The following is a 26,736-nucleotide window of genomic DNA, read 5'->3' on the forward strand; positions in this document are numbered from 1 at the left end:
TGACTCCTTTGAGGTAGTTAAGCTATTGAATGGGGTCGCTCATGTCCTGACTCCCACCATGGAGTCCAGTGAGGCACAGGCCCATTCTGTCCCCCTCAGACAAGCCAACAAGGGCGGCCCTCCCCTTGCTCCCCATGCCTACCAGGACCCTCCCCACCCCAGCGCCAACTTACCCAGAACTGTGCTGGTTTAGTCAGCCCGATGACCAGTCCAGGTTATGAGGGTCCTTGGTCTCAAGGACCCAGTTAATACTGGGATTGCATTAACCCTCAAGACCTGGCCACTCTTTCTGGGCAGAGAAGCCAAGACACCAAGCAATCCCTCAAGAAGTTCACTCAGAGGGGCTTAGCCATGCTCACAGAGACACCCTGGCACGGACATCCTGCCTCCCTCCCACAGACACATTGCTGAGGGGTGCACACGCCTACACAGGCACCCCCTTCCCCGATCCTCTTGGCACTGTTCTCTCCAACACTCCCTCACTAGCTCATCAGTCACCTTACTCCTACCACACACCCTGGATCCCCCATAGCACCCCTGCTCCCAGGGGTCCCCTACACTTGGGGATGGCCTTGAGTCAGGTATGGGTGCGGAGGACATTTCCAGAGGGGACAGCTAGGAGGAGACGCTGTTCCTGAACATATCCCTTCTCTTCTCTTTCAGCTCAGGAGGCCTGACTCCATTTGAAAGGCCTGAAGCCTCGGGGGAAGGTGGGCTGGACATTCCTGGGGTACCCTATGCCCTGGGATCAGGATTAACTCTTCAGAGCCTGGCCACTCTCTTCCTCCCAAGCCTGGCTTCTCCTTCCTCTTCCCCACTTCCCCCAGGCAAGGAGGCAGCAAATGAGTGGTGAGGGGAGCCCTTGGAAGCTGTAAATGAGGTGACTGTTGTCCCCCTGAGGATGTGGCCAGGAGGAAGTGAAGTTTAACAGGTGCCTAATTACAAGTCCCGCTGGCTATCCTGTGCCACTCTTAGGACAGGGAAGAGCTTGGGTGAAGACTCAGTAATGCCCAGCTAGGCCACCCTGTCACCCCGCTAATTAGGGTTCCTGGGACTCCTCCCCAAGGCGGGGACCAGGCCCCCTCCCTCCCATAGAAATAACTCCGGCTGCTCCCCAGCTGGGCACTCATTGCACCTTCCTGCCACCCCGGGCCGTGTCTGGGCCCTCAGTTCCCCCCCCCCACCCACCCCCTCACACCCACCACCAAGACCCCACGGGATATCCAGCCCAGGAAGAGGAAACACCGAGTCTAGAAACATGGGAGTTGGAGGAGCATTCCACCTTCTACTCGTGTGCCTGAGCCCAGGTACGGGGCTGGGCAGAGGGCAGGGATAGCCAGCATGAAGCCAAGTGGACAGGAAGGGGGCAGTGAGGGCTCACAGCAGAGCCTGGGGCTGCCTGAGATGCCTGACAGGGTGCTGTCCACCCTTGCCCTGCTGCAGCCGGGTGTGGGTATTGCCAGGGGACCTCTCCCCAGGAGACCCGGTGCCTGAGGTTCAGGGTGGGTGTCTGAGGTGTGGAGGTCTTTGAGTGGATCTTTATGTGTCCCCTGTTGGGCTCACACATGTGTGCAGGTGCCCTGCAAGCTCGTGCTGTGAATAGGAGGAGAGGGATTGATTGCCCTGCAGGAGCTGGAGGTGGGGTAGGAGAGAGGTGAGCACGGGCATTGGGTGAGGGCTCAGGAGGAGCTTGGGAAGGATCAATTTTCATCAGACTGTGTGCTATTCCCAGCGCTACTCCTTCTCTCCCAAGGCCAGGGCCAAAGGGCAGGGGAGTCACTTGCCTTGAAAGGGCGAGAGACTAAGGCTGGTGTAAGTCTGAGTGGTTGCTTCCATCATGGCCAGTGAGAGCTCAGGCCTGAGACCACAGCCCTGGGCACCCTGTGCTATGGGAGGGCAGTGCCCCACGCCAGGATGAGGCCTGAGGGTGGCGGGGATGGCAACTCCAGAGACTTCTCACCCCACCGGGACAGGTCCACAGGGCAGGGCTCAAGTTTGGACATTGTGGCTTCCTGCTCAGGTTGGGGCAAGTTCCACCAAGGGACATTCTATGCTGACATGGCTGGAAATGGCTGAGTCCCTCCTGCGGTCTGGATTTGGGATGAAGGGGCATGAAGGAGGAATGTGGGAAGGCAGGGCGACATTTTCAGCCTTTGTGTGAGCGTGAATGTGTATGTGAGTGTGTGGGTGTGTGTGCCTGTGTGGGAATGATGACATTTCTGGCAGGATAGCTGCAGCCCCTCTCTGTCTGGTGAGAGCAGGGCTGGCAAAGTCCACTTGGAGGCTCCAGCTGTGCTGTGGGGACCTGGACTTCCCCCTGTATGGTGTGTCAGTGGGTGTGTGAGGACAACTCAATGCTGGCTGCATTAACACATCAATACCCTCAGCTGGAGCTGCCTTTTCTCCCCTCCCTTACCTCCAGAGGGAGGGTCACGAGTTCTGGAAGCACCTTGAAGATTCAGAAAGAATTTACAAGCAGAGAGTAGGCACTACTATTAAGATGACACCCCATAAAGCATGGCCAGCTTTTGTAGGGGCAAAGAATCACCACTGTCCTCTTCCTTGGAGAGCCCATTGTGATTCCTCCATTCCTGTCTCTCCACAAGTCTCCCATCCAGCTCTCTCTTCCACTTTGCCTTTCTTCCCTCTCTCCAGGCTCTCCTCTCTCATTCCCTATAGTACTTCCTTAGTGCTACAGCGAAAGGAATCAAGGTGAGACATTAGGAACAACCTCCCAAGGAGAGGGAGGGGTGAGAAAAGGCTGGAACCCTTGGGAGGAGGTTGAGAAGACTTCTAAGGAGATAGAAAAGCCGGGTGAGGCTTCCTGGCCTGGGACAATTGAAGAAGCTCTCAGCCTGTTGCAGGGTGGAGGTGCTTTTCTTGCAGCCTGTCGCTCCCTCTCAAGCCCCTCTCCCAGATTGCTTACCCTCCTGCCTGGCAGGCTCCTATGGCATGGAGAGAGTCTTCCCTGCGTGGGTGCTTCCAGCAGTGCTTCTCCAGGGTGGAGCCTCTGCTCTCAGCCGAGTTCTGGTTCATCCCTGGCTTGCCTTGAGCCGCCTCAGGATCTGGCAGATGGCAGCAGGATCCTTATCTCAGGAATGAGCTGTTGTTCTCTTGGCCTGGAGCTGGTAGAGGCATCACCAGGTCCCGTTACAGCCCCAGCAGTCAGCCTGCCTGCTCTGGGTCACCTTGGAGTTTAGCTGGGTTAGGACAGAGCTGATGACCCAGCCAGTGTTCCTAGCGGGGAAGTTCAGGGATCCCTGAGGTGTTGAATGTGTCGAGAGGGCCCTTGCTGGCCTCTCTGGAGCTCGGCTAAGCCTTCCTGGCAGGGCTTCCATGGATATGTCTGGTCTTGAATGAACACACACAGGGACTATATGAACACACGGTGGGTGTGTCTTTTGAATTAATATGTTCTGCATTTTTGTGCAGATTGTGTCTGTGTCTGTATGAATCTAATAGTGTCTGTGTGTGTAGGAAGATGGGGTCACATAGGTATGTATCTGCATTTTGAAGGCTTGTGACAGTGGGCCACGTATCAATTTGTTTGCCTGTGACGGTGTAATTGTGTGTGTGTGTGTATGTGTGAGATCTCTACATGTAAATGTGGTCCTGAGCCACAGAATGACAGAACAGAATGACTGCTGAGATCTGGGGCTGTGACTCCAGAAGACATATTGACTCAAAAAAGAACGCAGACAGAGAGTGTATAAGGCCTGGTGAGGGGCCTGCAGAGGCAGGGTTGCTGGAGACTGGGAGGTAGAGTGCAGAGTGTCCAGGGTGGGGTTCTGGCTACGCCCCCCCCCTCCACCTCCCCGGTCTTATCCCTCTCTAGGTCCAACCGGTTGGGGATAGGCCTGCTGGGGCTTCAGGGCAGGGAGGGACAAGAGCTCAGTCCCGAGCTCCTGGGTCCTGGGATCCCAGCTCCTCACCCAGGATTGCCTGCCACTGACTCAGTGGCAGGAGGGGCCTCACTGGGAGCCAGCTTGTGGGGGCGGCTGCATGTGAGCCACACAATCACATAAGAGGAAACACACACAGTCCACAATGCTGTGTAGTCAAGAAAGACTCACAATGTCCTACAGATAGCTGTGGCCATAGTCCCAGGTGCACACCATCACTCACTATCACACATGAACACAGTCAGGCTCCTGGTCATAGCTGTCCACTGTCATGTGCAAGCACACACTGTCACTTTTAAGCACTTACATAGCCTCACATGGTCACACATCACTGTACAAAACCACACAGAGGCATACAGCCACAGACACTATCATACACAGATACACATAGACACACTTAGTCTTTGGCTTCTCAGGCTGGAGAGGAGCCATTGTAACCACCCTGCTGCCCCTGGACTGGAGGAGTTCACTCAGCCCAGACAGAGCCCAGATAGGTGACATTTAATCAGCCAGGCTCCTCCATCAGAGCATTTAACAACTCTGTGTGTACTACATGCCTTCACACACACACAAACACATCCACACTATCATATAAATATATAACCAGACACGCTACATGGTCATGTACATGAATATCCTCACAGTATACATAAGCAGTCACAAATACTCATAAGCATACAATGTACATATGTGTACATATTCATACATGCATATAATCATATATACATACAAGCATACATAACAGCTACATATATAACAGCTATATGTACAGCTGTTATATGCCTATGACAATTCGTGCACACACACATACACACCCACTAAGAGCAGCCCTCTTTTTTATGAAAGCACCCCTGCCGGGCGCGGTGGCTCAAGCCTGTAATCCCAGCACTTTGGGAGGCCGAGGCGGGTGGATCACGAGGTCAGGAGATCGAGACCCTCCTGGCTAACACGGTGAAACCCCGTCTCTACTAAAAATACAAAAAACTAGCCGGGCGAGGTGGCGGGCGCCTGTAGTCCCAGCTACTCGGAGGCTGAGGCGGGAGAATGGCGGGAACCCGGGAGGCGAAGCTTGCAGTGAGCCGAGATCAAGCCACTGCACTCCAGCCTGGGCGACAGAGCGAGACTCCTCCTCAAAAAAAAAAAAAAAAAAAAAAAAGAAAGCACCCCTGACCTCTGGGTGCAGCGAACAGAGAATATGAAGGGAAGGGCTGACACTGACTCCCCCTGAAGCCCTGGTTCTGCTCCTACCACCCCATCTTCTCTGCCCTCCCCCTAGCACTGCTGTCTGCTGTGCGGATCAACGGGGATGGACAGGAGGTCCTGTACCTGGCAGAAGGTGATAATGTGAGGCTGGGCTGCCCCTACGTCCTGGACCCTGAGGACTATGGTCCCAATGGGCTGGACATCGAGTGGATGCAGGTCAACTCAGACCCCGCCCACCACCGAGAGAACGTGGTGAGTGCTGGGCACAGGGATCTCCTTCTTCTGTGCTTCATGATGTCTACCTGTTGGACAGCCAACATCCCAAGGGGAGAAGACTGACTTTGAACCTCCCCCAAGGCCTCTCAGGGAATGAGGCAATGGGGATGAGAGCTCTGCAATTGTAAATTAAGCTAGCCAGTCAGTCTATCTCCTCCCATCCCATTCTAAAGGGAAGATAAGGTGTAGTCTCTGCCTTCAAAAAGTTCCCAGTCTGACCATATATTTTTCCAAGTGCTTAATCTCACCTGATCTCACCAGTTCTATAAGAGGTCAGTGGCTCAGGCATCCTTATTCTCATTTTTTCAGCTGAGAAAACAGAGTCTCAGAGAAGTTTAGTGAATTGCCCAAAGCAGCCAACCCACATGGCCCTCCTTGGCCCTGCCTGTTTCACCACCTGTTTTCGTCTTCTCTTCACAGTTCCTTAGTTATCAGGACAAGAGGATCAACCATGGCAACCTTCCCCATCTGCAGCAGAGGGTCCGCTTTGCAGCCTCAGACCCAAGCCAGTACGATGCCTCCATCAACCTCATGAACCTGCAGGTATCTGATACAGCCACCTATGAGTGCCGGGTGAAGAAGACCACCATGGCCACCCGGAAGGTCATTGTTACTGTCCAAGGTATGGCCAGACTCCTCTGAGCTCCTCTTTCCCTGGCTTCAGAGCCAAGGGCAGCTTGGCCCCCTTGAGCCTGGCTCTGTTTCTTGGCTGGGCCCTGGCTTACAATTGTCTGCCTCCTTGCAGCACGACCTGCAGTGCCCATGTGCTGGACTGAGGGCCACATGACACATGGCAATGATGTGGTGCTGAAGTGCTATGCCAATGGGGGCTCCCAGCCCCTGTCCTACAAGTGGGCCAAGATCAGTGGGCACCATTACCCCTATCGAGCTGGGTCTTACACCTCCCAGCACAGCTACCACTCTGAGTTGTCCTACCAGGAGTCCTTCCACAGCTCCATAAACCAAGGTGAGAGGGCACTGGGTGAGGGTAGTGTGGGGATGAATGGAAGATCGGGGACTCTGGGATCTGTTGGGGTTTCCTTGGGTTATCAGTGCCATCAAATCCCCTGTGGGCGACCCTCCCTCTGGGCCTATCCCAGCAGCTGCTATTTTTTTTTTTTTTTGAGACGGAGTTTTGCTCTTGTTGCCCAAACTGGAGTGCAATGGCGTGATCTTGGCTCACTCCAACCTCTGCCTCCCAGGTTCAAGTGATTCTTCTGCCTCAGCCTCCTGAGTAGCTGGGATTATAGGCACGTGCCACCATAACCAGCTAATTTTTTGTATTTTTAGTAGAAATGAGGTTTCACCATTTTAGCCAGGCTGGTCTCAAACTCCTGACCTCAGGTGATCCGCCCACCTCAGCCTCCCAAAGTGCTAGGATTACAGGTGTGAGCCACTGTGCCTGGCCCAGCAGCTGCTATTGAGAGGAGATGATAAGGCAAATGTGGAGAGTCAGTCAAAAGTACTATGGTGAATTTGGAGGGAGCATGGTCTCAGACAGAGCTGGGCTTGAATCCTGGCTGGGACACTGACTGGCTCCAAGTCTAAGGCAAGTGGCTTACCCTCCCTGTGCCTTAATTTCTTCATATATGGAAAGGGAATACTAATATATACCTTTCATGGGCATGAAAGGATTAAATGGGGGAGGTGGGTAAAGCTCCCAGTACATAGAGAAGCTGACAATATTCAGTCAAACAAAGAATAATAGAGCTAGGAGGAACCTTAGAGTTCTTCTTCCCCTGGCTTCCCCTGTCCTCACTGTACAAAGGAGGAGACCAAGGCTCAGAGAGAGGATATATTTCCCTAAGGTCAGAGTGAATTAATGGTGTCTCTGTCTTGCCGCTGGGAGAGAGGTCCTTTCTTGCATCTCTTTCACAGCAGGGGGAAGGTGACTCACCTGGAGAGTGGAGTGTGTGTCTGTGTGTGTGTGTGTGTGTGTGGGTGTACACACATGCATAAGCCTTCCCTTCTTCCGGAGTGGGTGTCCCATCCCCTACCCCACAGGGACTGAGGTTGGAGTGTGAGCTCTGAGACCAGGTCTTTCTCCACTTCACTTTCAGGCCTGAACAACGGGGACCTGGTGTTGAAGGATATCTCCAGAGCAGACGATGGGCTGTATCAGTGCACAGTGGCCAACAACGTGGGCTACAGTGTTTGTGTGGTGGAGGTAAAGGTCTCAGGTAGGTGCAGCTGTCTTGAGGGCTGGGTGGTTGGGAGGGTTGAACTGGAGGAGGCTGGGCTCTGGTTTGGAGCCTCAGCTGCTTCTGCCTTTCCACTGCCATCCGTTTGCCAATGGGGGCTCCCAGCCCCTCTCCTACAAGTGGGCCAAGGTCAGTGGGTACAATTACCCCTACTGAGCTGGGTCTTACCTCTCCCAGCACAGCTTTCACTCTGAGCTCTAGAGCCCAGAGCAGCTGGAAGCCCTGGGAGAAGCATGCTGACACAAGGGGTTAACTTGTATCTCCCCATATCTTCCCCACTGGGTGTCCCAGGGCTAAAAGTCCCCCTGGGTCCCTCTCCCTCCTTCCCACTAACCCGTACCCTGGCACTTCCTGGTGCTGGTCCTTCAGGCACCTGCCAGGCTGTGAGAAAGCCTGACCTGCCTCCACTTCTCTCCACAGACTCCCGGCGTATAGGCGTGATCATCGGCGCCATCCTGGGCTCTCTGCTCGCGCTGGGCTGCCTGGCCGTAGGCATTTGGGGGCTCGTCTGCTGCTGCTGCGGGGGCTCCGGGGCTGGCGGCGCCCGCGGTGCCTTCGGCTACGGCAACGGCGGCGGGGTCGGCGGAGGGGCCTGCGGCGACTTGGCTAGTGAGATCAGGTAAAACCTGATGCATGCTGCATGCTGCTGTGCGGCAGGGAACCGGCGCCCTGCCCACCTCACTCCTGCCTGCCACCGGCCGGCTGGGCCCCCCACCCCAACCCTGCCCGCCATCGCCACGGAATGCTGGGACTGCGGCATGTCGACCTGCCACCCAACGCATGGCTTTTCCCTCCCCTTCCCACCCCAGTCTTCACCTCTGCTCCCTGCCTTCCATTTCCCTCCTGTCTACGCACCTGTCTGTCTTGTCTAGACTGTAAGCTCCTGGAGGGCAGGGCCTGTGTTTTTTCACGTTTCCCCTGTACTGCGCCGGTGAGAACTCTGACATGATTATTTAAGATAAACTAATAATAAGAATAGTGCTAATAACTTATATTAGAAACAAACTAGAAATAAAAATAGAACAAGTCTAGTAGTGCTAATGATTGCAATGCCTCGGGGATGGAAGGAAAGACGGAGAAGACTGAGGGGCAGGATGTGAGAAAGAGAGAGATTGCTCGTGCAAGGTCAGGGTTAGCTAAGGAAAGATGAAGAGGAAAAGCAGCTCCTTCTGGATCTCTATTTGAAGCGGTTGGCCTGCGAAACATCAGAAAGGGATTGGCGGGGCCTGGAGGGGACTGCCTGCGGGGCTGTCCAGATACGCGTGGACAAGCCCTGTCTGGAGGATGGGGATGTTGGCCCCGGGACCGCTGCAGGGTCGCCGACCCAGGAAGGGGCACAAAAGAGAGTAGGTCGAGGCCGAGGGAGAGAGGAAGGCAGGTAGAGAGAGGCGAGGGCAGGTGGAGGGAGGCGCGGGAGACGAGAGGTTGCCAAGAGCCCCCGGCTCTGCCCAGGCCGTGCCCACGCCGCGCCGCGGAGCAGCCCGCTCACCCGCCCGCCTGTTGTTTTCCACAGAGAGGACGCCGTGGCGCCCGGGTGCAAGGCCAGCGGGCGCGGCAGCCGCGTCACCCACCTCCTGGGGTACCCGACGCAGAACGTCAGCCGCTCCCTGCGCCGCAAGTACGCGCCTCCGCCCTGCGGTGGCCCAGAGAACGTGGCCTTGGCGCCCTGCACCGCCGCCGCCGCCTGCGAAGCGGGCCCCTCCCCGGTCTACGTCAAGGTCAAGAGCGCGGAGCCGGCCGACTGCGCCGAGGGGCCGGTGCAGTGCAAGAACGGCCTCCTGGTGTGAGCGCGCGCGCCGGGCCGGGCTGCGCCCCGGCCGGGAGGAGGGCGCGGGGCTCTCTGTCCGCAGCTGGGGACACGTCGGGGCTGGGGCTGACCTCGCTCGCCCCAGGCTGCCAGGCGGCTGGGGGTGAAGGTATTTCCCTAAGGAAATGCGTAGGGAGGCAGAGCCTCCTCCCCAAAAGTGGGAGGGGGCGGACGAGGGCGGAGGAAGGCGATCCCGAGCCTTCTCCGCACCCCCGGGACCGAAGGTTCAGGGGAGAGGGAGGGAGGAGGCTGAGTGTCCTAGAGCGGCTGAGGCCGGAGGCCCGGTGTCCCCAGCCTAAGCAGAGGGCCCCGGAGGCCGGGTGGGTGGGGGTCTGTCTGGACGAATTGTCCTGTGTGTGAGGTCTGAGCTCTGAGGCAGCAGTCTTAGCACAATAAAGAAACATTGAGACGGGAGTCCGAAGTGGCTGTCCGCGTTCCACGGAGGTTGGGCACGGGGTGGCTAGCCCTGCCCAGGGCTCGGGAGGGTTGCTTCTGTCGCTCCACCTCGACCCCGCCCCTCTCCTCCCTCCTGCTTAGATACCTGGCAGTCAGAGCTGGAAGGGGCCATCCAATGCCACTCCTTTCAACAACAGACAAAGTGCAGGTAAAAGGAAAACAAAGACAAAAAGAATTAGCTCAGAATCTCTATGACCGTAAAATAAACTATTTGAGGAACTGGCAAGGTGCAATACACTTGCCATTTCTAAATATTCAAAGTTTACACATGTCAAGATTTTCTATTGAGAATAATGTGCTCTGAAGGTCTAGGGAGTCTTTGTATGTTGTTGAAAGCTAAAAGGAAACTAGTCCTTGGATCACAGAAGGCACAGGCACCCGGTGAAACAGAAACAAGGACAAGTGAAAATAAGACTACTACCTGTTATAGTAAAAAAACTAAGTGCCACAGTTCTAGGGTGCTGGGTGAAGTGCAGGAAGGAGGGGGAATAATATTTATATAGCGAATATTATGGAACTCGGAGAGTATGGTAAGTCCCTTCACCTAGATGCTGCTGGTGTTTTAGAACAATTATTTGTGTGTGTGTGTGTGTGTGTTTTTCACTTGTCTACAGTTGGTCAACTTGTGCAGAGCCCATCCACAGGAAATGTTTGAGAAATACCAAGTGCATGAATGTGGCAGCATTACTTTATGCTAGCAAAAAAAAGTTTTTAGATATTTTACAGTTACTACCTTATAATAGAATATTCTGTGGTTAGAATCTAGGCCTTTCTGAGATCCAGCTCCACACTCTTACACCCTGAAGTAGTCAGCCACTCCTAAATAGGGATTAATTGAGCTATTCAGTATTTACCAGCACTTGTTTTGTTAAACACCTTGTCGTGATATTTACAATGTGTTTTGGGAGATGTTTTAGTCATTTTTGGTTCAAAAGTGGAAATCAATAAGCACTGTTTTTGTTAATAGGCATGAGATGTCCTCTCTTGTTTAGCGAGATGGGGAGTGCTTAATTGAAGAGTAATGTTTGAGATAAGGTTCCAAGGATATATTTGCTAAGCAAACAGTAAGTAAAGTGGGCAGTGTTATAGATGTTCCTTTGTTGATAAAGGTACCAGGTGGTCACACAGCAATGAGGGGCATGCAGACAAGTAGACAAGCTCTACTAATCCTTCTTTGTTTGACATCATCTCTGTTGGGCATTGGAATCTATTTTCCTAATGTAATTCCCACTTGCCTATGATTTAAGAATTTCTAATATGGGATAGAAATGATTAATAGGAGAAGCTTGGCTGGATTAATTTCCTGTGCTGAGCAAGATTAAACTTAAGAAAACAGTTAGGTCCATCCTAAATGCCCAAGATTTAAGAAGGAACCTCATAGTTCAACTGGTGTTTGATGAATGTGAATGATTTTGTATTTGATGAGCTCATGAGGACAACATAGTGACGCAGGGGAGTAGGTGTTTGTATATCTGAATTGTCTGGGCTATCTGTTTCTCATTTTATATGTAATTTATTTGTATAACTATTTATAGAGTTCATTTTAGTTAGATTATTTGTGCTTTAGTAGCAAACATATATTTGAAAGGGTAAGTTCTTGAAGTCAGCAGTTTCATGTCTGCTATGAGACATGTATCAGGAAAAGTAGTGTGGGTTCTATTATTTTCATGCCAAAACTTGGGTGGTGTTACCTTACCACTTTGGTCCCTTGTTTCAGGGATGTTGGAACTTAGCTTAGACCTCCCTCAGAATCCTTTTGGACTTTGGGCTTCGTTTGTTTGGCCTGCCTTGATTTTATGTGGTCATCCTTCTTGATTCTTTCATACTATTTGTTTACACTTAACTCTGGAATATTTTGGCAGTTGTTTTCAATGTACTCTAGGTCTTTAAATTGGTTTGTAATGAATTATTGAGGAGAATAGCAAGTTGTTGACATTATATCTGACTGTAGTAACATTAGAATATTTCCATTTCAATTTGTTGGGCAATTTGCTCGTGAAAATATAAGATGTTATATTTAGTTCTACCAAAACCAGGATCTCAATATTATTCTTCTGGCAGGTTGCTCTGTGTGTGTGTGTGTGTGTCTGTCTTTGATTTTTTTCCTTCATATTTTCCCCTTAATTCCATGTCAGTCAATACTGTCACCGTTTCACATCCATTGTCACATAAAACTAGTCATCTCATTCTCCCAGGCCCCCTGTCCTTGGGAAGGGATGTGCAGTCTGCAGATATTAGTGATTTTACTTAGCTGCATGAGTTGCTGGGAAAGGCCTTGGCTGGATTTATAATGATCTGTGTTTACTGAGCATGATGAAGTAAAGTTCAATATGATTACTCTGAAGTCTGACCTAAAAAAAAATCCTGCTCCTTCACTATACAGATAGAGAAACTGAGGCCCCTCAGGCTGGACTTTAAATCCCCAATTCTACTTTTCCATTTTATTCTAGAAGGTCAGATGAGAGGAAACAGGGCTGTGTCATGGATGACCTCTAAATGTTCCCTGACCATTCTTAGCATCCTTCTTTCTCTTCCCCTCATTGACCTATTCCTGACTTCTTTTATCTCTTTCAGATGTATGTCTTCTTTCTTAATAGCCAGGAAGGGTTTCAGAGTCATACTCTCTGGTGTAGAAAGACCTTCAAGGCCAGCTAGCCCAGCTCCCCCTTTTGGTGGGAAGGGGATTGGCATTTATTGAGCACCTATTAAGTGTTAGGTGCTTTTCGATTTTTTGTCTTATTTATTCCTTACTTTAGTCCTATGAGGTTGTGTATTATCCCCATTATACAGATGAATAAACTGAGCCTCAGAGGGATTAGGTATCTTGACCAAGGCAACAAAGATAATAAAGATAATTCAGGATTTGATCTAGGCATGTTTGGTTTCAGGACAGCAGCCTGTTTCTCTGGTATTTGAATTCCTTCTATAGCATTCCTGACAAAGGGTATTCAACCTCTTCTTGACAACCTCCAGTGGCAGCTCACTACCTTCCAAGGCAGGCCACCTGGCCTCTCACTGTCAATATTCAACAGAACATTTTTCTGGAACCCAGTTTTTGTCCCCATATAGCTTTTATCGCTTGATCCAAGTTCTACTCTTAGGGACCCCAGAGCATTGTATTTCTAATTCAGCTGCCTCTAGTGGACAAAGTGGTTGCGCTCCATACAGGATGGCTGCAACAGGAACATAGCTGGACACTTGTCTGGTCTAGTTGGTGGGAGGTGCTCAGAAGAGCACAGTACTTCAAGGTTGCTTCGTTCTGCTTTCCTTTCCCCAGCTGCCTCCTTGTTGAGAGCCCAGCCTCTTTCTTCTCTCTTTGTCTCTTTTCTTTTGAGGAGAAGCTAGTCTTCCTCATTTTTCCTGCTCCTATTCTAGGGCCACAGGAGGTGTGGGGTGTGCATGGGCCTCAAAATGTCTTTAGGAAGCCCCCAAACCCTTGTTAGTAACACATAACTAGGAAACCCTCAAGATGCCTTGGGTATTTGCAAAGGGGTGATGGCATTGCCAACTCTGCTTTTATAGAGTTTGCTGGGAGATATGAGAGACAGTAATGAGGCAAAAGGAACCAGAGACAACCGTCCTGGGGGTGGGAAGGTGGGGAGTTCTTGGAAATGGGAAGGAAAGGACGTTAAATAAGGAGAAGAGCAGGGAACTCCAGGAACCATTCATCCCTTCATTTATTTGGTCATATTTATGAGCACCTATAAGATGACTTGTCATAGATGAAGAGATCTTCAGCAGGACACTGTGCCTGGCATACTTTTGCCCTAAGGCAGGGGATGATATAGGACGACGTGGGGCGGGTCCTCCCAGTCTGAGGAGCTTCCAGCTCAGCTTCCTGCAAGGTGCTGAGGGGCAGAGGCAGCCAGCTGGCTGTGCAGGTTGTTGAATGATATCATCTTCCCCATTCCAGGAGCAAGGAAGCCATGATCAGACTTAACCTCCATTTGGGGGGTGGGACCAGTGAGGCTCTGGCAAGAAAGGCTCACTAAAAAGCAGCAAGAGAGATTTTAGAGAGACTCTGAGAACAACTTGCTGTTAGGGTGAGTCAACAGGGAAGGTAGAGAGTTCCTAAATCCAATGCTGAGATCACAGTACTTACTTACAGTAACTGTACTTGTGACTGTAAGTAAGTCACTGTACTTGTGACTGACAGTCACTGTACTTACCACCCCAGGAGAATAAGGGAGGGAAGTTTCTGTTTCAACAATTTTGCTTCAGGGGCACCTTGGTGTTTTTTGTTCATTTCTCCTGCATGAAACCTTGTTCAGTGCTGGAAGAGAGCACTTGTGGTGACATATGTTCAACAGTGGCTTTGGGAGTAGGGTGTAGGGTGGGGTAGGGGCTGGGAAGCCCTGATTTATAGCCTTTGCTGATTTCCATGATGTCAATGCTTCCACTATGGCTGAATTCAAGCTACCAACATGATGTGACTGGCATGGAATTGGGAGAAATGTTTGGTAGCACATGATTGTATGGTATTTCCATGATACAGATACAATGGAGGAAGTAAATAACTTTAAGAGCTTAGGTAATAGTGTACCATAGTAAAGTCATCAGGAAGTGATGAATTTTGAGTACTTATCAACTTTTTTTTAATATCATTTAGTTACAAATGTATGTAATTTACTTTTAAATAATGGCTGCACTTAACAATTGGCTTGGAAAAGTTAGGTGGACCGTGTCACCCCAGGCAAGCAGAAGGCTAGGTACACAAGTGTTGCCTCAAGAATGGAAATCTCAAGTACATCTTGATTTTTCTCTATTTTTCTAGAGAGATGCAAACAGCACAAAGTTATGCTACTTCTATTAAATACTACCTAAATTGTCCTCATCCTACTTCCTAGTTCCACCTTTTCCATCTCTCCCCCACCTTGCTGGAGCTGAATTCTGGTTCCTCAGGTCACTGAAAAATTATTGAGAGAATTTATATCCCCTTGGTTCCGGGTTTCTCTTTCAGTAGCCATCAGAAACCTGCGTTGGCATCCAAAGAATTTGTCTCCCAGGGCATCCAGCCATGGGAAATCTATTCAAGAAATGCTTGTGTGTCCTCATTGTCTCAGTTCCTTCTCTGACTCTCTCTCCAGGCTCTAGGAAGTCATCCTCTAGTCGTCTTCTCTTAAGCCCCTAATTCTCAAGACCATGAGTCATATGGAGTCCCAAGGAATTTTCTTCTGTGTGCTCCTCTTTGACTATCTATTACCACATGTGCTGCTCAATTATATTTCACCTACTCTAGGCCCAGTCAAACTGTGGTGACTCTGGGGAGGGGTTAAAAAAAATAATAATAATTATTTTTCCTCACTGGAAACAAAGGAGTTTTGGGAATTACCCAATCATAATCCTTCCAGAGTTACAAAAACTACTTCACTCCTATGGGTTTAGGTTGGGGCCTGCCTGGAGGCAGAGGACTGAATCTGTAGCCCTGTCCCCTAAGCTGCCCAGGGAGTCTCCTCATGGCTCATTTCCCTGATTTGGTGGGAACCTGGGAAACCCCTGCTCTGGAGTTAACAGTTAACACTCTGGAGTTAACTCAATGTTCATTCAGCCCATCTGGGGTAACAATTTTATTTATTCCTGGTGTATGGAAACAAAACCGATTCCATTCAGTTCTTTGTAGTTAGGTTGGGAAGAATGTGCAGCAGAGGGGTGCATGGGGGATGTGGGAACTTGCAGACAAGGTGGGGATAGTGGCTGCTCTGGGGAATCTGGAGGAGCTGGGTGTGATCATTGTGGCTGCTGGTGGGGAGTGGACAGGATGGCCTTCTGCCACCCCTCTGTGGCCATTGCCTTCCCCAGTCTTCTTAGATGCATTTTAGCAGGATGGGCAGGATGGGACACTGAGCACCAAGGAGGAGACTGAAGCCTTGACAAAGGCAGGACATTGAGCAGAGGAGGATGGGGTGAAACTGCTGATCACATTGTCACAGAGGCTGAGTTTGAGGTGATAGCAGACTCCTGTGTAGGTTTCTTGAGGAATTAAAGAAGGGAGGAGGAAGAAAACTTGTAGTACATGTTAGTGAGTTAGCCATGTTCCCATCTGCAAAGGAAAAAGCCTCAGTTTTGGAGCTAGACAGATGTGGGTTTATAGTCATTTAATAAACTTCCAAAGCCTCAGTTTCTTTGTCTGTAAAATGGAATAGTAATAGGGCTGTTTTCTGTGACAGGCATATTACAGAGCCTGGAACATACGGCTCAGCAAATGGTTGATCCTCAACCCTCCATATCCCTAGAATGTAATTTCATCTCCCCCTAGAATGTAATTTCATCTCCTACAAGAGGACAGGCCTGGAGGTATGGATCTAACCAAACAGAGGTCAAGGGCAGAGGCTGGGGGAGTGGGAGGTCCACCGGGAGGAGAACGGAGAATGAAGAATGAAGCCTTGGGATTGAACTTGGAGATGGCTCACCATCTTGGGGAAGAGGCAAGGAGTCCAGGAAGCCCCCAGTAGAGAAGGAGGAGAACCAGGCCTTGCCTCTGAGTCCTGGAATCCACATGCAGGTGTGAATATTGACAGGAATCCTCATTAGTAATAATAATCCTAATGATAACAGGAAGCACCGGAAACACAAGCTCGGCAGGGTCACAGAGTCAGTCTGGGGATAAGCTGCCAGAATCCTCAGGGTGGCTCACCGGGCCAGGGTGTACCCTCCCATGCCCTTTCCCATCTGCCTGCTCTCAGTTCCTGGCACTCAGGTCCCCTGTGGCCTCCCTCTGGGCCCAGGGCTCACTGTGGTGCCCTCTGTAGCCCTGACTTTGACAACCCCTCCCAGGTGGAGGGTCCCTCCTGAAGGGTTGCCACACAGCTTTCCCAGAGCTGAGGAGGGACCTTCCTGGCACATGGGAGTTGGGGGGCACGTAGATTTTCTTCACCGTTTTCGGGAGAATTCATTCAGCCTTGGAAGTGAACTCCTTCAGCCCAATCCAGGCCCCACTTCCGGCTTGCCTCTGGCCTGGGAAGCCTCCTCCTGTCAGTCCCCTCAGACGCCCCTGGTCTACGCCCCTCTTCTGCCTGGATGCCATCTGCAGCCTCGTGACTCTTCCTGCAGTCACTCACCTGAACTGGCTCCTGTGTCTCCCCAAACGCTGGGGTTGTGGCTCCAAGTCCCTGCCTCAGCCCCGTCCCCACCTCACCTCAGCCCTTTGCCAAGGCCGGTCCGTGAAACTCCCGTACCTCTCTCTCCTTGTCCTCTTTCTTCAGAAAGGCAGACTGGCCTTACCCTGTCCTCTTATCCCAGTCTCTTGCCTGCTCTCATACAGTGTTTGTTATCCTCACCCTGTCTTGGGAGTGTCCTGTTATCCTCCCATCTCCATCAGACTAGACTTCCCCTGAGAGCAGGGGCCATGTCTCTTCCCTTCTCAACATCTACTTTCTTGAGGGCTCAGAATGCCTCTCTGCGCTGACCTGTCCTAAAATTAGTGTGGCGGAAGAAGTTTGTATTAGAGACTCCTCCCTCAGCTTAGGAGTCTAATGACAATAGTTAATGCCTGTGGTTGCCTCAAGGACATGATGTGGAAAATGCCACATGTATCCGCCCAGATCCTTCTCGGAGGTACATGTGAACATTGCCCTCCCCAAGCGTGTTCATCACCTGGTGAGCAGAGTCAGCAAGGGCCTGGGGAACAGCCTCACTGGTGGTCTGGGCCTCCCACGGGTAGGGCGTGGGCCATGCCAGGCTCAGCTCTGCAGGACAGGTCATGGTTTAACAGACTCTGTTGGAAGCTCTTTCCTGTCCTGCACGCAGGCTTCTCACTCACAGTTTACTAAGGACTTAAAGGTAGGCCATGTTTGTGATCACTGCTGTGAAAACATTGAGCAACAGATCCTTGGTCAGGAGCCTAACCTGCTATTACAATGTTGTTCCTGTGGGGAAATCTGCTTCTGTCTTTTCAATAAACATTAGCCTTCCCGAGACTGCAGCACATAGTCTGAGAAAGTGAGGAATGAGGATGGGAATAATCTCCTCCCCAGCCCCCCACCACCTCTCTAAGTATTCACCTAAAACCTGCATGCCAATAATACCAAAATTTATACACCCAGGCCAGCCCTCTCTCCTGCACTCCACACTCACATACCTGCTTAGATGTTTAACAGATGCCTCAAACGTAGCATGTCCCAGACACTGCCTCTACCCCACCTACTGTCTTCCCTCTCTCAGTTGATGGAGACTCTGTCCTTGTTTAATTCCTTTCTCTATTTCACCACTCCCCCGCCACATCCACTGGGTTGGGTCAGGAGGCTGAGCAATATATTGGGTTGAATCATAAGACAATTGTCATTTTTGTAAGTTTTAAAATAGTCAAATACAGGTAATTTCATACAATTCAATCTAATAAAGGAAATGTAAGATGACTTGAGGAAGAAAAGTCATCTCTTCTGCTGCTCTGACTCCACCTCCTATAAGGACAACTGGGACATTCCTATAACCTAGTAGATGTTGGCAGAGCTCCTTCAACATGAACCTGGGCATGGAGGGACTACAAGACAAGAGGACCTCCCACAGCACTCTCAGTCCACACTGGTCGGGGGCCATGGTGTCCTGGTCAGCTTCTCTACCACCTGGACTGAATCCTGCCTGCCCAGCTCCAGAAAGTCCTGAAACATTCAGGAACCAAGGTTCAGAATGGCAGGGAGTGATGCAACTGCCTCAGTAGCCATGGAGAACTGTCCTTGACCTCAACCCCTCTGAATCCAACCCACCTCATGCCTTGTCCTGCAGCATTCACAGCCCCATATAGATTGTGGAGGTAGAGCCCCTGATGCTGTCTGAGGAGCCTTTCCAAGCAACAGGGGCAGTGACTTGGCCAGGCAGGCATGGTCAGACACAGAAGGGCAGTGCATCAGTCACTCCAAAGTTGCTGGCTTCATAGATACCATGATTGTGTCTATCGGCTTTGCCTTTACTGCAAATCCAGAAGCAAACCCTTCTCTCCTGTTACCTCCCAGCTCACAGCCACCCTCATCTCTTGCCTGGGTTACAGCAGCAGCATCCTGACTGATTTCCCTGTTTCCTCCCTCCCACCTTCAGTTCATTCTCAGCAGAGAAGCCAGAGGGATAGTTAAATCATTCTTCTGCTCAAACCCCTGAAATGACTTCTCAAGATCAAATTCCTTACACTAGTGCTCCAGGCCATCCATGTCACTTCTCTGACCTAATCGATCATTCTTCTTCCTGGCTCTCTCCCCGGGGCATCACTGGCACCTCATTGTTTCTTGAACACCTTAGGGTCCTTGTTCTGGCTGTTCTCTTTGCCCAGAATGGCTCTCCTCCGGATTTATCAATGGCTTAATTCTCACCTCCTTCAAATCTTTGCTCAGTTTTCTCCCTCTCAGTAAGGCCTACCATGGCCACCTTGTTTAAGATTACAGTACCCTCCTGCCTGTGCTCCTCATCACACTTATCCACCTCCTACTCTGCTTTTTTTCCTTTAATCTGTAGCACTTATCCTCCTCCAACATGCTATAACATTTATTTGTTATGATGATTGCTAATTGACTTGTCCCCGCCTTTCTGTAAGCTCCACAAGGAGGGACACAAGGTAGGGATCTTTGTCTGTTTTATTCGCTAATGTACTTAAGCTCCTAAAAAGTGCCAGGCATATGGCATACACTCAATAAATATTGTTTCCAAGAAAGAAAAGAGATGGAGGAGACAGACCAACTGCAGCAGAAAGAGCTAACCCCCATCCCCAGGAGGTGAGACTTTAGTAAGGAGCGGCCTATCTCCTCCTGTGTGGCCAAGAGGTCCCTAAGAGGTGTAGAAGTTTGTCTGAACCCAGCCGACTGATTATACTGCCTGGAAGGGGAGATGCAGACATGGAATCTCTTGGCCTGAGAGTTTCGCCTTCCTCAGTGGAGGGGATATCTGGAGAATGCCCATTTTGTCCACCTGCATGTTCCCCAACCTTGAGTTAACCACTTCGTTACAAAGTGTGTTTTGGCGATGTGCTTATTGAGTGTCACCGGTAGGACTGGGTGTTAAACCTGATCCATCTAGGAACATGGAGCCTTCCAAGTGAGATGATTAATCTCATTTAGACAAATTAAAGAACAATGCACACAATTGTTGATTCAGGCTCATGCAAAGCTGGGAGAGTTGATGCTAAGAGACCACTTGAGGGAAAGGCTTCTGAGAGGAGGAGTGCCTGGGGCTGGGCCTGGAAGTGTTGGTTGGAGACCAAGATGGATAAAGAAGGATATTCTCAGTTGGGAGGCAGGGGGAAAAGCCTGGTTAAAGGGGCAGAGTGCGTGAGTATGTCAGGGGCAGGGGACAGACAAGAGCCGAGTCTGTCTGGAATCGGGGGTGCTGAATTGGGGCTGCCAATAGCTGAGTCATCTCCATCTTAAGGTCTCTGAGGTCTCAGGTTGGCTGAAAGGGAAGGAAGTCTTCCAGCTGCTGTGCTCCCCAGCAGGGGTGGGCTGAGGGACAATCACGGTATCTATGAAGCCAGCAACTTTGGAGTGACTGATGCACTGCCCTTCTGTGTCTGACCATGCCTGCCTGGCCAAGTCACTGCCCCTGTTGCTTGGAAAGGCTCCTCAGACAGCATCAGGGGCTCTACCTCCACAATCTATATGGGGCTGTGAATGCTGCAGGACAAGGCATGAGGTGGGTTGGATTCAGAGGGGTTGAGGTCAAGGACAGTTCTCCATGGCTACTGAGGCAGTTGCATCACTCCCTGCCATTCTGAACCTTGGTTCCTGAATGTTTCAGGACTTTCTGGAGCTGGGCAGGCAGGATTCAGTCCAGGTGGTAGAGAAGCTGACCAGGACACCATGGCCCCCGACCAGTGTGGACTGAGAGTGCTGTGGGAGGTCCTCTTGTCTTGTAGTCCCTCCATGCCCAGGTTCATGTTGAAGGAGCTCTGCCAACATCTACTAGGTTATAGGAATGTCCCAGTTGTCCTTATAGGAGGTGGAGTCAGAGCAGCAGAAGAGATGACTTTTCTTCCTCAAGTCATCTTACATTTCCTTTATTAGATTGAATTGTATGAAATTACCTGTATTTGACTATTTTAAAACTTACAAAAATGACAATTGTCTTATGATTCAACCCAATATATTGCTCAGCCTCTAAGAATCTGTTCCTTTTAAAGCCCCTCTTCCCTGATAATTAAGGACCAATTAACTTCTGACTTCACCCTAAAACTAACTCTTTTTTTTTTTTTTGAGACAGAGTTTCGCTCTTGTTGCCCAGGCTGGAGTGCAATGGCGTGATCTTGGCTCAACACAACCTCCGCCTCCTGGGTTCAAGTGATTCTCCTGCCTCAGCTTCTCAAGTAGCTGGGATTACAGGCATGTGCCACCATGCCTGGCTAATTTTGTATTTTTACTAGAGATGGGGTTTCTCCAGATTGGTCAGGCTAGTCTCAAACTCCTGACCTCAGGTTATACGCCCGCCTCGGCCTCCCAAAGTGCTGGGATTACAGGCGCGAGCCACTGTGCCCAGCCAAAACTAACTCTGTATTTCCAGGTCTGGTAAATGGCACCTTCATCTGCCTGTTTACTCACGTCAGAGACCTCAGTGTCATCCTTGACCCCTCCCTCAACCAAGGATACTAAGTCTTGTCTATTCTATTCTAACTCCTAAATATGCACTGAAGTCACCCACTTCTCTCCCTTTCTCTCCCCACCTTCATTTCTAGGATTCCTGCAATAACTTCATTTTCCTGCCTTCACTCTCGGAACCTTCAATCCATTCTCCATGCAGCTGCCAGCATGATCTTTTAAAATGCGAGTCTTATTGTGTCATTTCCTGTTTTAAAGCTCTTCAGTGGCCGGCTTTTACATTTATAATTAACTTTTAAATTTCTCCATGTCCTATCAGACCCTACATAATCTGGCCTCTGCCGTCCTCTCCTCCCAGAGTCCCTCCTGCTCATTGCCCTCTGTCCCTGGGGACTTTCCCTCAGATGCTTACAAGGGCAGAGATCTTTCTAGAAGGGCTTTTGTGGATGCTCATTCCCAGCATGGCAGCTCCCCCACTCTTTGCTTTGCTGACTCCTCCTCTCCCCACTGGCCTCAGCTTGACTGTCCTTCCTCAGGGAGGCCCTTCCCTCTGTCCACCCACCAGCTATATTTTGCTCCCTTGTTATTCTGGCTCTTGGTTTTCAGCTATTTTTTTCTGTAGAGATTAGCACAGTTTTAATTAAACATTTGTGTACATTTGTACAGTGTCTGTCTCTGCCTTACTAGTCGGCAAGCTTCATGAATGCAGAGACTCGCCTGTGGTGCCCACAGCTCTATTCCTAGTGTGTCTGGCATGGAGTGTGTACTCACTAAAGACGTGCTGAGAGAATGAGTGCCGTGGACCCGTGAATCAGTCCTCCAGAAAATCAGAGCCCGCTGTCCGGAGTGTGATTCTAGACCCACGTTGCTGTGCTCATTTTGAGCTGCAGTGAGAGCTGGGGGTTTCCTCTTCGTCATGGGGCAGGTGTCAGGTTCAGGGGGTGGGAGGGAATTATGATGGAAAAAGTCCAGGGGGAGGGGTCCCCATATTGAGGCCCACCCATGACATTTGTAATTATAAGTTGAGTTAACACATTATTACGTAAAATATGTTCTACCCTCCTAGCTTGACAAACATACCTTCACAATGCTTTGGAAGGCTAGGTTTGGATTCAGAAATCTTGGACTCTTTGGGGTTTCATACCAGAACTCCCAGCATAGGAAGAACTGGCTCCCTTGCCCAGGCCTTAAATCAGATCCTTTCTCTTCTCACCTGCAGCTCCAGCCCACACTGCGAAAAGCCTTGTGCTCACAGCTGTGCACATCCCGAGCTTCCTCCACACCTTGTCCATAAACTGCCCCTCAGCTACCCTCAGACTCAGGGTGCACGTAGGCATTTTAGCCCATCTTCAGAATTCCCATCTGTATTTCTGAAATGTGATTTAAAAGGGGGAGAGGGAGCTACAGGTGAAAGCACTGTTGTCTCCTTGCCTGTGGAGGAGAGCCAGAGCTGCCCTTCTGCAGTACAGGCCAGGGCAGCAGCCTTCTTGCCTTGCTGTAGGGGTGATATTGTCTGTGCTCGTGGCTTCCTGGGGTAATTGGATAGGGAATGGACTGACAGGCATCCTGTTAGGCTTGTCCTTTCTAGACGCAGCCTACAGAAGAATAAACACTCCATTAGTAGCTGGCTGGAGCTGGTTGAGGTGCTGGCTGGTGACTCCGGCCTCTGGTGTAGGCTTCCCTCAGATGAGTGCATGAATGAGAGCTCCACCTTCTCCTGACTGCCCAGGCCTCAGAACAACAAGTAAGCCAAGAGCCTCAGGCCTTCCCCTGTACTTCTTGTCCTTCTCCTGGGAGTGACCAGGCCTGCGGTCAGTCCTTCTGCCATCTGCCTCTCTCATGTCCTCATGCGGAGGCATCCCTACATGTGGGGATCTGTGCTCAGTGCTCAGGAGGGATCCAGCACCCTGGGTGTGTGTGGGGATTGTTAGGAATTTTCTGGGACTGTTAGGCTGTCAGGTTTTTATCAATGAGGGGCAGGAGGGATCCCAAGGTATTTTTGAGCAGGGAAGAGAGAGGTCCAGGCTATCAACTGGTTGTATCTGCTTTGCTGGGGGGTGGGAACGGGGGTAGTGGCTCCCTGGCCTGGGAGCGGGACTGCAGTGAGTATGCTGGAACTCTGAGCTCCTGCGGTTAAGCCAACTGAAGGTGGGCATATGGTTGAGTGGGTCAGCCAGCAGACAGAGCTCTGACCTCTTCATTTTCTCTCTGGTTAGGCTGAGTTCAAATTACTTTACCTGACTTTGGAAGACTCTTGAGGAGGCTAAGCAGGCCCAGCCAGTGGGTACAGGCTTGAAGACCAACAGGGTGGGGTGGCAGACAGGACAGCATCAGCATCTCAATCCAGGTGTCCCAGCCAGGACCACCCAACCACCACCAGGAGAATGGAATCAGCCCCCAGCCCTTGTGAGCGGCTCTCCCTTTTCTACACTATCTCAAGGGAAATCTGAAGACAAGCTACCAGCATGAGATGTCCTGGTGTTCAGGCAACACGGTTAAACAAAAGTGTGATGCTGCTGTGGGAAGGCCTGCCCCAGGACACTACCATACCATGTCATCTTCTGTTCCTGCCAGCTGAAGTTTTATTCCCAGGCAATGCTTTCTCCTTTTACCATTTCCCCTGGGACCCTGACTGGCTGTCTTTGGGGACTGAGGTCTTACAGGCCAGGAGGTGCCTTTGAGCTCATGTTAGGGGCTGTGTCCCTGTGAACTCACTGGAATCCTTTGTTGACATACTGCTTTCTTACCAGTCTGTGAGCTCTTTGAGGGCAGGGCTTGTGGTGCTACTATTTAGTAATTCCCGTATCCCAGTTGGTGCTGACACATAGTAGGTGCATAGTAAGTGCTTATTGAATGAACAGATGGGTGCATTTCCTGTTCTACAGATACCTGTTCAAGCTTTGTTTTGTACTTTATTTTGTTAACCCAGTTGATGCTTCTGGCGAGGTCCTACAGCTCCTCCCCACCCCATCAAAAAGGAGGGCCCTTGGCCTCAAATAGGCCAATCAGGCTCCGTTGGTGGGGAGTTGAATCTTCAGTGAGCAACTGGGGAAGATAGAACAGAACTATTTTCGGAGGCCCTGAGGCCTGCATCCTCAAGGCTACCTGGCTTTGTCTTTTCCGAGCCTTGGTCAACATTTTCCTTGGTTCTCTAAGTTACTCACAACTTTCTAATACATTTCCTCTTTTACTTTAGTTAAAACCAGAGTTGGTTTCTATTGCTTGCCTCCAAAGAAACTTGACTGATATAAGTATTTTCCTATTATTTTTAAATTTCCTAAAGAATATAAAATGTTTAATGACTATATGTGTTATATTCACTTATTTGACTGATTTGCTGGGTTTTTTTTCCTGGTAATGGGATTATTACTTTCTATCAGTCTCTTTTCAATTCTGATACTTCCCCAAAGCAACATACTATAAAAAAGGCACAAGAAGGGAAGCTAGAATAAATTGTCTTTAGAGAAAGCATGGCTTTTTTTCTGACACCCTAGCAGAATCCTTTCATTGGCCTCTTTTGACCATCTCTTTATGCATTCATTCATTCTTTTTATTTCTTAATTTTAATTATTTATTTCTTTTAGAGATGGGGTCTCACTGTGCTACCCAGGCTGGTCTTGAACTTCTGGCCTTGAGTGATCCTCCCACCTTAGCCTCCTTAGTAGTTGGGACTACAGGTGTACACCACAGTGCCTGCCCATTCTTTCTTTCATTTATAATTCATTATTATAAGTCTCTAGTCTACAGTATTGCTCTGAGATGGTTTCTGCTTAAGCAGATTCGTTGAAACAGTTTACTTCATATTTGGATTTTCCCACTTGTCAGAACATTCTTCCTTGGTAATCTAGTGCAGTGGAAGGGACTGGACTGATTCAGATAATCGAAAGGTAATTCTGACTGTGCCACTAATTATGTAATTTCAGAGGAGTAACATTCTCTTTGGATTTCGGTTTCCACATAAGAAATAAAAAAACTTGAACTGAGTAACCACAGATTTCCTTCCAGCTTTAAGATCCTATTATTCATATGAGTCAATATCTGCCTTTTAGTGATATGCTCCATTGGCCCCAGTTACACAGTCTGGGCTTATGTGATAACCCTTCAAATATTTGAGAACCTATGCTCCCGTGAGTGTTTTGTTCTAGGCTCAACATAACCAGTTTCTGTAATCATTTCTCATATGGTAAGGTTTTTAGACTTTTCACCATTCTGGTCATTCTCTTCAGGACACTCCAGTTTTTCAGTGTCTGCGTGGAAATGTGGCTTTGAGACCTGGACCCGGGCTGGTCACGCTGTGGGAGTCTCCCCACTACTTGCCTGTGCGCTCAGCCTGCCCCTCCTGGCAGATAATGTTGACTAAGGCACAGCCCAAGGGGAGGCAGCCACTACAACTTTCCTAGATCTAGCAATAGTTATTCGTTGCCATTTTAGAGGCCCTTCCTTCAGGCTATATGCAGAACAGATGCAAGTAGCTATGGAGCCAAATCTGGAAGGAGACAGTGCTTCCTCTGAAGATCAGTAAGTAACCAAGGGTGATTAACTGAACAGGTGCTAGTTCTTAATACACATGGAAGGAAGATTTGCTACAGGTGTCATTAATGTTTGCAGCAGCTTTTTTTTTTTTTTTTTTTTTTTTAATTGAGACGGAATCTCACTCTGTTACCCAGGTTGAAGTGCAGTGGCACAATCTCAGCTCATACAGCAGTTTTTAAAAAAATGAAGCACTGAATGTTCATGTCTCCATTGATGAGAAAAATGTCCTCTCTAACCCTTTTCTTTTGCTATGCCCTTTTCCCATTCTCTCTGATATCATGTCTCATGAGTCCTTTGCCCTAGCAGCTCTTGTATTTGTCTTTTGTACAGGAGAACAGATGCAAAAACTACTGCTCAAGGAAAATAAAATGAAAACAAGGAAAAAGCAAAAGAAGATCTGGAGAGGGCTCTGGCCGGACCACAAGCATCCTGGAGCAATGAAGTAGAGGGTGTTCTGGGAGGAGTCTGATCTCTGGACTCTTGAGGGGTTCTTTCTGTCATTGTAACTCCAACAAAGGGGCATTCTGACAAAGTCCCATATGATGCGGCCCCGGGCCGTCTCTCTGGACTCTTGTCCTTCTCTCTCTCCCTTGTTTGGATCCAGCCCCTCTGGCCTCCACTCTCTTCTTTGCAAACACCAACCATGCTGTCACTTTAGGGCCTTTGCATTTTCTGGTCTCTTTGTCTGGAACACTCTGCCACTGCACGCTCACTCCTCCACTTCACTGGGCCTCTGTTCAAATGGCACCCCACTGAAGCTGTCATTGATTGATTTATCTAAGACAGACCCTGTCTCCCCAACACATTGTTCTGTAGCCCTTTACTCTGCCTTATCTTTCTTAACAGAA

At 49.9% G+C, this 26,736-nt stretch overlaps 1 protein-coding gene and 1 non-coding gene across 3 annotated transcripts; both read left to right on the top strand.

Moving 5' to 3' along the window:
• The first annotated feature begins 1,129 nt into the window (after nt 1-1,129).
• Nucleotides 1,130-26,649, top strand: VSIG8 (V-set and immunoglobulin domain containing 8). Of its 2 annotated transcripts, XM_030936337.1 has the most exons (8): nt 1,180-1,307; nt 5,179-5,357; nt 5,802-6,003; nt 6,127-6,348; nt 7,442-7,561; nt 8,003-8,201; nt 9,096-9,365; nt 26,219-26,649. In XM_030936337.1, exons 1-8 carry the CDS (start codon nt 1,259-1,261, stop codon nt 26,253-26,255), a joined length of 1,278 nt encoding a protein of 425 aa, XP_030792197.1. In that variant the 5' UTR covers nt 1,180-1,258; the 3' UTR covers nt 26,256-26,649. The 2 variants fall into 2 exon arrangements, with proteins under 2 accessions (XP_010359087.1, XP_030792197.1); XM_010360785.2 differs by lacking the exon at nt 26,219-26,649 and having other exon boundaries at nt 1,130-1,307; nt 9,096-9,810.
• LOC115899459 lies at nt 12,127-12,193 on the top strand. Its single transcript, XR_004059160.1, has one exon. It is a non-coding gene; the product is annotated as a small nucleolar RNA SNORD64 (small nucleolar RNA).
• Nucleotides 26,650-26,736: the final 87 nt, after the last annotated feature.

Source organism: Rhinopithecus roxellana, chromosome 8 (assembly GCF_007565055.1).
Source record: "Rhinopithecus roxellana isolate Shanxi Qingling chromosome 8, ASM756505v1, whole genome shotgun sequence".
In the NCBI taxonomy this organism is placed as follows: Eukaryota; Metazoa; Chordata; class Mammalia; order Primates; family Cercopithecidae; genus Rhinopithecus; species Rhinopithecus roxellana.